Source organism: Seriola dumerili, unplaced genomic scaffold (genome assembly GCF_002260705.1).
Source record: "Seriola dumerili isolate Sdu_G_001 unplaced genomic scaffold, Sdu_1.0 BDQW01000017.1, whole genome shotgun sequence".
NCBI classification, from domain to species: Eukaryota; Metazoa; Chordata; class Actinopteri; order Carangiformes; family Carangidae; genus Seriola; species Seriola dumerili.
In genome coordinates this window covers 12,354,395-12,365,775 of record NW_019174272.1, presented here as the reverse complement: position 1 = coordinate 12,365,775, position 11,381 = coordinate 12,354,395, and the positions used below count along the sequence as shown (strand labels likewise).

Below are 11,381 nucleotides of genomic sequence, written 5' to 3'. Positions count from 1 at the left end.
TTTTTGTTTTTTGACGAAGTTATTGTCTTAATATAGCTCAATTTCTTTGTTGAAAACATGAAAGTGAGGTTCTACTTTAGCAATGTTCAACACACTTATGATATGTGTATTGAGTGGAAATGACATAATATGATTCATCAAAGTCCAAAACAAGCTGATTTATGAAGTCAATAAGTGTTTTTACAGTGATAATTCTGTTGATGCTATGCGCATATTCTTACGTATACGTAAATAAACAAAACTCTACCGACTCGTATATATGTTCAGGGCAGTAAGAAAAAGTAAGAAATGTCCTGGAGATTACAATAATATATAAATCTAATTGCGAACAGGCAGCAGGAAAATCAGATGGTGTTCTTCGGGCTTGCGGCGCCTGGTGGTAGACGTAGTAACGTACAACTGCACGTAGCATCCTCAGCTGTCACTTTTATCACATCACATACAAACGCCTGCTTCTTTTTGTGGATGCATATTATCATCAAATATCGCTATGAGTTCTTGACATCAGAAGGAATACTCTGTTAACCCGAGCGACAAAAGGAGCCATGAGTCTTTGCTGGCGATTAATGCTAAAATCACATTCAGCAGTGTTTGCTGTCCTGAACACACCCCACTGAGTACCCCGATATTGTTCAGGGGAAATAATGGCTGCACAGGAACCGTCTCCACCATCTTCCCTGGAAGGCAACAAACCGGGTTTCCCAAAGAAAATTTTGGCCAACAACCTCGAAGACAAGCATCTGTGCAATTCATGCCAGAAGATACTGAGAAGGCCCCTGCAGGCCCAGTGTGGTCACCGCTTTTGTTCGTTCTGTTTCAACAAAATTGTGAGGTGAGTAGTGTCATGGTTGCTAGCCAGCTAGCTAGGTGTGTATATCCATATGTTAGCAACCATCCTTCAAATATCTCCCAGTTTAACGGATACCTGCTTATTGTCACAGGTAACGCAATATACAACATAAAAATAAAATACGACATAAATAATAAAATACGACATAAAAGGGCAGGTTAGGACATACATATCTATCTTGCAAAGATCTATTTGTAAAATTCGGCTCACACTAATTCACCGATGACCCCTTTATCCCAGTAAAATATCAACTTGTGTAATGGGTTAGCCAGCAGCTGTCTTCGTAGACAAGTTCCGCAAACCTGTGTTGTATGTGACCGGAGCAGGCAGGGTACATTTCCACAAGTTGAACATGACACTGTATTGTGTAAAAGTAACACCAGATCGTCTGCCAATTTCACCAGAAACACCAGCAACAGCAAGTCTTTTTACATTATCTTGCTAAGTTTGATTCTTTGTCGATAAACAAGTCAACATGAAATTGTTTTTTTTTTGTTGTTTATAGAAGTTTGGCATGACTTTTATATTCACGTTAGATGACATCACCAGGAAAGGCTCTATCAATCCATGCACTACATGTACTTATACTTTTTAATATTTCGATATTAGAATGACAGTAATGTGACTGAATTTCTTTTATTTTGCTGTCATTAAACAGATACTAATACGTAAAAAACATTATATTTCGTGTCAAGATTGAGGGCGCAGTGAAAAGATAAGCTTGATAGTGAGATCATTGATTTTTTTCTTCTTACAGTGCACATGTGTGTGATGGACCATAGACCATGTATATGTTATATACCATATAAAAATAATGATTTATTGCTATAGCACTTTTCAATACAAGTAACAAAGTGCTTCATATGACTCAAACTAATCAAAGTGAAATGTAAATGAAATTAAAAAGACATCACACAATACATTTTTTTTTATACAAATGTGTCTTAAGAAGTGAAGAAGATAAAACGGGAAACTGACTGTGAGAGTCTGATCTCCTCTGGTAGGTTGTTCCAAAGTTTAGGGGACCTGACAGCAAAGGCCTAGTCTCCTTTAGTTTTCACCTGGGCAGCAATGAATTACCAGAGGATCTCAGACTAAAAGCCCCGGCTCATAGGGGGATAAAAGCTCACAAATGTAGGGAGGGGCAGCCCAAACCTGACCTTAAAAGTCATTAAAATAATTATTATTCTAAAAATAATTTTTAAATCAATCTTAAAATAAACGGGCAGCCAGTGTAGAGATGCTAGGACCAGAGTGATGTGAACACATTTTTTGGACTGAGTGTAAGTATATATATATATATATATATATATATATGTATATATATGTATGTATGTATGTATGTATGTATGTATATTGTTTAAGTTGTATTTTGGTTTAATAATTCTGGGTGCAACACTCTAAGGGAAATGATTGCTGCTACAGCAAAACTTAATCTTAAAGTCTTAAAGCTGTGAACACACCCACTTACGCAAAAAAAACCCTGTTGTGTTCAGGTGCTTTCTTTTTGCTTTATTTATCATTGAGATCAGTCTACAACTTGACTGGAGCCCATCTGTGCCAAATTGAATTGACTTGACATAGTTTAAAAAGGCACGCAATGCTGTGAGGCCCAACAATTTACATTTCATGTCAGCATGAAAACCAAGCCATGAAATCCAAGGAACTCTCTGTAGACCTCCACAATAAAATAGTGGCGTGGTAAAAATCAGAGCAAGTGCATAAAATCATTTCAGTAGCTTTGAGTCTTCCTAGAATTAGCCATCCAGGCCAAACTGAGTAACTGGCCAAGAAGGGCCTCGTTCAGGGATGTGACCAGGAACCCAACAGTCACTCTTAACAGATCCTCTGAAGTCCAGAGATGGGAGAACCTGCCAGATGGACGACCATCTCAGCAGCTCTCCGTCAATCAGGCATTTATGGAGTTAGACAGAAGTCACTTTCAGGAAAAGGCATATGACAGCCAGTCTGGAGTTTGCAAAACAGCATTTAAAGGACTCTGCTGAGACAAAAATTTCACCTTTTGGTCAGAATTCCAAGCATTATGTCAGGAGAACTCCAGGTGTGCTCATCACCTGGCTAATGCCATCCCTACAGTAAAGCATGGTGGTTGCGGCATCATGCTACGGAGGTGCTTCTCAGTGGCAGGCACAGGTCAGAACTGATGCAAGGATGAATGAGTTCCTTGAAGAGAACCTGCTCCAGAGTTCACGTGACCTGACACTGGGGGTGACGGTTCACCACGCTGGAGTCTATGTGGGACAAGTCTGACTGTCCCAGACTGAAACCCCATAGGCCATTTGTGAGGAGACCTGAAGATGAAAGTTTACAGACCATTTCCATTTAGTCTGACAAAGCTTCTTTGCTTTTTCAAATTAGCAAAGATTTTTAAAAACATGCTTTCACTTTGACATTATGAATTATTGAGTGTAAATTAATGGGCAAAAATTTCATCCATTTATAATTAAAAGGTGCAATAAGTACGTTTTTGCTATAGCTACATAGCATAATCTGCCATTATTTTTCTCAATTAATAGATTTATTGCTTTGAACATAGTGAAAAATTCCCTAGAGCCAAAATGTTCATATTCAAATGATTAGTTTTATTCCACCAACAGTCCAAAACCCAAAGATATTCAGTTATCTAGTTATTCAGTCATTCATTTGAGAAGCTGGAACATAATTGACATTTTGCTTGAAAAATGACTAAATGGATTAATAGAATAGTTAACCTCATTATTTGCTGTTTAATCGATCAATTAATCCATTCATCGTTTCAGCTCTTTGTGTGACAAAATGATCGCAACTCAAGGTCCACTGACCAGCTTTAATGGAGCTTCTCACGGTCTTCATCAGCAAATTGACTTGTGACCAATTTTGGTCCGACATTCACTTGAAGACCATGAGATGTGGATGAAAGCTCAGACGAAACCTTGAGTTGAGATTATATTGTTATACTCAATGATCAAAGGGCCAAGAGTGAACTCAGTGAACTAACAGAAGAAACAGTATTTGGATGATGATGATGATGGTAATATCAAGGATCTATATTGTCTGACACATGCTTGGTATTTTAACCTGGGCACAGCAGGCTGTCTATATTAATGTCAATATGTGTTTTTCTTCCTTCAAGCTCCGGACCACAGAAATGCAGTGCCTGCATCAAAGAAGACTTATTTGAGGAACCCACCTCTATTCTCAAACAAGGTGGTGTAAGTATATTTTTACCTTTCATTGCATGTTTTTCCAGAGATTCGCACAGTTACATTAAACACACAAACACAAGTCCCTTAATTTGTTAAAATAATGAAGAGTTTGTCATTAGGGTCAGAGTTCAGCTAGGTTTGGTATATATATTTTGGGTTGTGGATGATGAGAGTCGAAGTTTTTCTGGATAAGATAAGATAAGATAATATAGTCCTTTATTAGTCCCACACTGGGGAAACTTGCAGTGTCACAGCAGTAAAAGGTGACAGTACAAGAAAGAAAAACTGCAAAATGTCACTAACAAATACTTAGAAAGATAAATAATTGATAATAATATAATATGTACAATTCGATATTTACAAAAATTTACAAAATAGCAGCATAGTAAATGTATGTAATGATGAAAAATCCCTCAAAATAATCCTGAAAGTCAGAACTGTAACGTCATAGTTATTGTTTGTTTTCAGATCGAATATGCTGGAGTGTGGAGCCAACAACAAAAAGTGTCCCTGCACTAAAACTTTGTGACTGCACTGTAGGCGTATGAACTATAGTCCTGTGTCCCTAGAATGATCATATGTGCTGAAGGAAATTAGAGCCAGGAGAGAAAAGTGAGCTCCAAGTAGCTTGACCCTCAGTAAACCAACGCAGAGTGTTTGTAACTCGACCCTTCAGACTGTAACTGAAGACACAAACCAGACGACACTGACGGCTAACCTCTTCTTTTCCATCCAGGCTTTCCCAGACAATGCAGCTCGGCGAGAAGTAGAGGCCTTGGCGGCTGTCTGTCCCAACGAGGGATGTACGTGGACAGGGACTATCAAAGAATTTGAGGTGCATACTAATGCAACTTTAACAAGCGCTCCCATCATGAGTAATGTCTGTGCCACTGATCATATTTTGCTACTTCATCTCCACATGTGCAAAATTACACTGATGAGCCCAGATGTGCTACATTACAGGTAAAAGGTTTGATAAACCATAAGCAAGTTTTCTTATAAATATTGATGTTATATTATATTAGAAATATTTGAAAGTCTATATAAATTGATGTGTTGAGTATCAGGTTAAAACACTTTACTAATTACTCAGTCCCTCCAACTATAAAAACGAGGTCACTACTGAATGTACATGTACCTGTGGCTAACATTTACCACACAACATTTAAATACGACAAACTTTGGAATTGCCTGGGATCAGATTTCTCCTCCTTCAGCAGAGGATGTTACCTGTTCTGCATTTCAACCATATCCCAGACCAGTCTGCCCCAGTCAGTCAAGCCTCCTCCATCTTTACTGGGATTACTACTGTAAAGTAATTATAGAATTTCAAATTGTTACTGAAAAGAAGTGATCACATTCTGCAAGAGGTTACTAAGTAATGTGTTACTGCCCAGCACTGCAGGTTGTTACATTAGGATAGCATTTTAGAAACGTCTCTGGAGAATCATTCTCTGTCTGTGTGCTCCTCTCTCCCCCCATCACTTCCCTCCCATTTCATACAAACCTGTGGAATGAAAATAATAGTAAACAGTCCATTTCCACACCTGTGTTCACCTAACAGGCCAACGATAACATTTTAGAGTATTTTACATATGTGAGGGAAAATAATGAACCAAAAGCCATGTTCCCCATCACACTGCCTTACACAAAGGTGGAGCTTAGGGGAGCATTACAATTTATCAATGTGTTTTTTTGACACTTGAAATTTAGCTCAGCTGCCCCCCACCTGTGGTAAATTCAGCTACTACAACATCAGAGTGAATTAAAAAGTGAAGACATAAGCCCATGTTCACCCCTCCATTCATTAGAAAAAAAACTTTATAAGGTATTAATCTTATATCTGAAAACTCACTCACTCAGTCATCACCTTGTCAGTGTTGTTCCTCATCGCATTGACTTTCATAAAGTTTTATGGAAAAAAAAGATGGCATCTTGCCAAGCTGAACTTGAATTATATTATGGCATTTGCATGACTTTATTGCATCAAGTGTCAGATACATCCTTATACTTCCTACATTCACCTGCTGGAAACCTACAACCAGTGACATCATCTAGTCAAAGGGACATTCAAGTTCAACAAACAATAACTGAGCTTTAGAAACAATGTTGAAAAGGTTTTTTTTGTTGGGCGTCTGCAGGCCGGCCATGAGGGCAACTGTGACTTCATGATCATCCTGTGTCCTTCCTGTAAAGAGCTGATGAGAGCCAACGAGCAGGAACGCCACAACGAGAGAGAGTGTCCAGAGAGGACGCTCAACTGCAAATACTGCAAAGAACCCTTCTTACTGAAGAACATCAAGGTCAGACTTCTCTGTGTTACTATAATCAAACACTGTCTTGTCTTTAGGGTGTGGTTCACGTTGTGTGATTTTCTAACTCCTTGTGACTTGAAGACTCTTTTCCAAAATGTAAACAAATACAGGGTAAAAATATGGAGCTCCAATTGTACCCCACTACTAACTCACTGAATCCATGGCAACATTACACTTCCTGGTTACATTTTGTAACATCTTTTTTTTAATATATATATATATAATTCAAGTTTTTATTTATTTACTTAAATATACATAAACAGACAGTATTATCTTCTTTGGGTATGGGATATTCAAAGGTCCATGGTAAATTACCGTTTTTAAAACAACCAAAATCAATTAACATTTCGCAATTAAAGTAGTGACCAAAAAAAATGGTCCCAAGACCTCTTAAAGTTTTCACCTTAATCACTGGCTTCAGCTGACATGTTCATATGATACTATCTCTAACACTGAGAGGAAGTACTTTTCAATAATATCAGAGAATCACTCAGGGAGCCGTGATGACCTCTATATACTGGACAAATCTGTTTGGTCCTCCAAAAGTCTTGGTGATACATGTATAATCAAGTCCACCCTACATCCCTATGTATCCCAATACTTTTTCCCCAAAATGGGTTAACAAGTTTATAAACCCAAATTACATGTAAAAATGTTCCTACCTCTGTCTGACATGAAGTACAGGAATTTTAAAGCAGAGGCTGGTTCAGATATTTGAAAAACTCTTAATAATGATGTATCAGCTGATAGAAAGCAGATATATTTTTTAACATAGCAAAAGGTAAACTTGAGCAACTATTGCTTTTTGGGGTAATTTAAAGCATTGCTTTATCCAGTTTATCTAATAAACAGTACATTTGTATTTCTATCTATAAGATGCAATTTTCCAGCCTCTCTTGATGTTGCACTTTTAAAGCATCATCTTTAATGATGCGGGAAACTGATACTGAGAGTAAACGCTGCTGCAGAAATGAGAAATCAGAATTTCTTTTGTTTTTCCACCAGTCTAATAACGCATCTGATATTATCAGTTGTAGCTGTTTGAAATGTGACAGTCAGACATTAACTATGGAAAAAAGGTGCTCTGTTAATGTTTGACACAATCTACCAGTATAATATCATAGGTGGAAATTGTGTTTCCAATGCACTGTAACTGTGTAACTGACTGTAACTGTACAGACATGCAAGTCTTGGATATACTGTATTTGCTATTATGTCATTTAGGCAGAATGAGTATATCACTGTACATGAATGACTCCTCAGCTGTCTTCCACTGACAGGTCATAGCACTGGCTAATTTCATGGTTAATTTATGAACAGATAAACTTTAAGCATGTGCTGTATAGCAGCTGCCAGCACTATACTGATGAGGGAGAATATTATAGGACAGTTCACAGGACAGGTACTCCACTGTTGTGCTGCCATTTTACCAACAGTGGAATCACAGTGCTCTCTAGGGGACAGACCATGCAATAGTAATATAAGTAAGAGTTACAAAATCCATTAAGGTTTTTTTGTGATTGTTTACACATTTATTGCACAGTTTGGCTCATTGTATCAAAACTCCACCTTTTTCAAAATGGCATTTCTGGAACAAAACCATACACACACGCACCATCTGAATTACTCCTTCAAAGCTGCAACAACACAAAACGCTGCTGTCTTTACAACTTTGTACATCTATTTAATTTTGTCATCCAGCCTTCACACGACACAGAAATAGAACATTTTCAGCAAACAACGAACAGGTTTTTACAGAACAGCAGAATGTACAGGTTGTTCAGCAGCATCAACATCCAGGACTCTGTAACAGAACATGTTTACACTGAACTGTAAATATGGTGAAAGTGACTCTGGTGTGAAAAAAACACAGGATTACTCTCACACAAGGATGGGGCTGGGGGCGGTTGGGACAGACACCACCCCCAGGAAGTGAACTAGCAGGTCACATACTGCTTTGTCTGAATATATGCATTGGCAACACTGCACAATCTACTGCCATTACTGTATTACTCTACAGCTCAGTGATACGGGCACATATTCATAGTGAAGGTCTTTGACTATAACAGAGTGTCAATACACTCAAAGGTACCGTCTAGTAGAAAGTTGCAGACCTGCTCTCCAGTCTAGATGTCTGTAATATGGATGCCACTGTGTAGTGACTGAGATTGAACTGGCGTCTTTGCTCAGCCTCCCTCAGTGTCAGCCCATGATTTCTAGCCTGGTCCAACAAAGTGGCCCTATTGTCATCTGAAATATGTGTCCGCCTGTTGCCAGGTCTTCTTTGTTCACTTTCTGCATAAGTGTTTTTAGGTGTGTATGTGTGTGGTGCCAAATCCAGGTGTGTTTTGCAGTTTGAAAAAGAAGTGTTTTCCCAATGATTGCTAGATTTAAGTTTTGAACAAAGACTCTAATGTAGGAAAGAGTGTGTAGTGTTTTTGCAAGTGTGTGTTGTAGAATTGAAAACAAAGTTAAAAGCAGAAAATGTGTTTGTACATTTGGCTCCTTTGTTTAAGGCATGATTTCAAAAGTTAAGGTTTTAATGCTTTGGTCTATGCATTCACTTTTAGTGTGTAATGTAGCTAAAAGTGTAATGTGAAGTTTTCCATTGTTGCATTGTCAATCTAATATCTTTTAGATATTAACGAAATCTCAGATTGTTTCTTACATCCCTGTAACACTGACACTCTCCTGTATCCATTTATATACAAAGGAACATATAGACAAAAAAGTGTATGGGTAAACTTTGCAAACTTTATACCTCAACACATATTTGGTAAAATGATTCTCATAAAAAAAAAAAAAAGACAGATGAAGAACTTTTTTTATATTTAGAATTGAATTAGTAGCAGAAGAAAAAGTGCTTGAAAAGTGAAGGAGGCTGAGTGTTTGCCAACTGCACTACAATGTGACGTTGATTTTATTGGGAACTAACTTTACTTCCTGTTTTCTTTTTAGGCTCATGATGAAATCTGTCCAAAGTACCCAATGATTTGTGAAGGTTGTGCAAAGAAAAAGATCCCCAGAGAAAAGGTATCACAGATATTCATTCCAAGTGAATGTTCATAATTCTGTTAGATTGATCTCATTAACCATTCAGCTAGGGATCAGATTCCTCAGCGTTTCTATAGATCATTAGCTTCTTTCTTTTTTTTTGTTTTGCAGTATGTGGACCATATTAAGTTCTGCAGTAAATTTAAAGCACCATGCAGATTTCATGTTGTTGGCTGCGATACGTCTGTAAGTAGAGATTTTTGTCATAATTTGCTATATATATATACATCTACATATATGTAACACTGGCTGATGTAATAACTACAGGATCATTTAATAAGTAGTAAAACTCAGCAAAAATACAGAGAGATACAGTAATTCAATTCTCAGACTGATGTTTTATCTAAAAAGGGTAAAGTGTACAAATAACATGATTTGCTCTGATATATTATGGGAAAATTCAATTACATCATTTTAATAAAGAAAGGATGTTTTTGTTTTTGAACCATTTATAGGAACATTATGGTCTGAGTATAATCCGTAATTCATTTTTAATTTAAAAATGACATTTTAAAACCAAAATGTAAAAAAACTGTTTTGGTGTCAGAATCAAAAAATGAAAAATCAATCAAAATGGTCTCTTTTTGGTTTTTGGCAATTCCTTTAATCATTATTTAGTTTGAAACCAAAAACCAAATTCATATGGTTTATCTGATTTTTAGTTCTAAGACAAAATTGAAATCACATGGTGTATTCAAAATCAAATCAAATTCAAAAAGACAGACCAATTTTGTTTTTCGGCAAGTTAATTTTTCCATTTCTCATTTGGCAGAGACAGTAGATAGGTGGACAGACCGGAAGAGGAAGTGAAGTGTAATAAAGTCAAACTAAAAGCCAACAGGACATGAACCGAAATCCACGGACCATTTAATTGGTTTTTCGTTTTTTGATTCTGACACCAGTTCTGGTTTTAAAACAAATAACAGACTTACCTTTTTTTCATTTTTAAATTAGAAATGAATGACGGATTATCCGATCATACACAGACTATTACCAAAGTTTTACATTATTGAACAGTTCTACAGAATTGATTGCTACACCTGTGAATGGATCTTGTGTTACTGCGTGTGAAGCCCATGTTTGTATATATGCACAATGCCTATGTCAAGTTTTCACCTGTTTTGAACTCCTTCATGTGTTACTTAACACCTGAGATGGGTGTGGTTTGGCTTTTTGACACTGATGAACAGAAAGAGTGAAAACAAATTAGATCAGTTCGTGGAAACTTCAGTACAAATATGAAACAAACTGTATTTTGTAGAAGCACCTTTGGTGGCAGTAACAGTTTTAAAAGAGTACTCTTCCAGTTTAACATTGGCCTCCCTTTGACATTGTTAGACTCTCTGTGGACAGTTTTTTTTTTTTTTTTTTTTATTCCATACATTTTTCTTCCTAGTCCAAAATTGGTGCATACATTACCAACAATGCATCTTGATAGCCAGCAGTTTTGCTCAGAGATCTGGGTGTGTTATTCTATAGTACACAACCAATTCTGTAGAACTGTTCAATAATGTAAACTTTGGTAATAGTCTGTGTATGATCGGATAATCCGTCATTCATTTCTAATTTAAAAAATGAAAAAAAGCTAAGTCTGTTTATTGTTTTTAAAACCAGAGCTGGTGTCAGAATCAAAAAACGAAAAACCAATTAAATGGTCGTGGATTTCGGTTCATGTCCTGTTGGCTTTTAGTTTGACTTTTTTACACTTCACTTCCTCTTCCGTCTGTCCACCTATCTACTGTCTCTGCCAAATGAGAAATGGAAAAATTAACTTCAAAAACAAAATTGGTCTGTCTTTTTGAATTTGATTTGATTTTGAATACACCATGTGATTTCAATTTTGTCTTAGAACTAAAAATCAGATAAACCATATGAATTTGGTTTTTGGTTTCAAACTAAATAATGATAAAAGGAATTGCCAAAAACCAAAAAGAGACCATTTTGATTGATTTTTCA

At 36.7% G+C, this 11,381-nt stretch overlaps 1 protein-coding gene across 1 annotated transcript in view; it reads left to right on the top strand.

Annotated features, from left to right (window-relative positions):
- The first annotated feature begins 595 nt into the window (after positions 1–595).
- Positions 596–11,381, top strand: part of LOC111229789 (TNF receptor-associated factor 2-like) — a 20,891-nt gene continuing 10,105 nt past the window's right edge. Inside the window, exons 1-6 of the mRNA XM_022756262.1 lie at positions 596–832; positions 3,984–4,062; positions 4,793–4,891; positions 6,198–6,359; positions 9,330–9,404; positions 9,537–9,611. Coding sequence (XP_022611983.1) covers positions 645–832; positions 3,984–4,062; positions 4,793–4,891; positions 6,198–6,359; positions 9,330–9,404; positions 9,537–9,611 — 678 coding nt within the window. The 5' untranslated portion in view covers positions 596–644. The remainder of the gene's footprint in view (positions 833–3,983; positions 4,063–4,792; positions 4,892–6,197; positions 6,360–9,329; positions 9,405–9,536; positions 9,612–11,381) is intronic.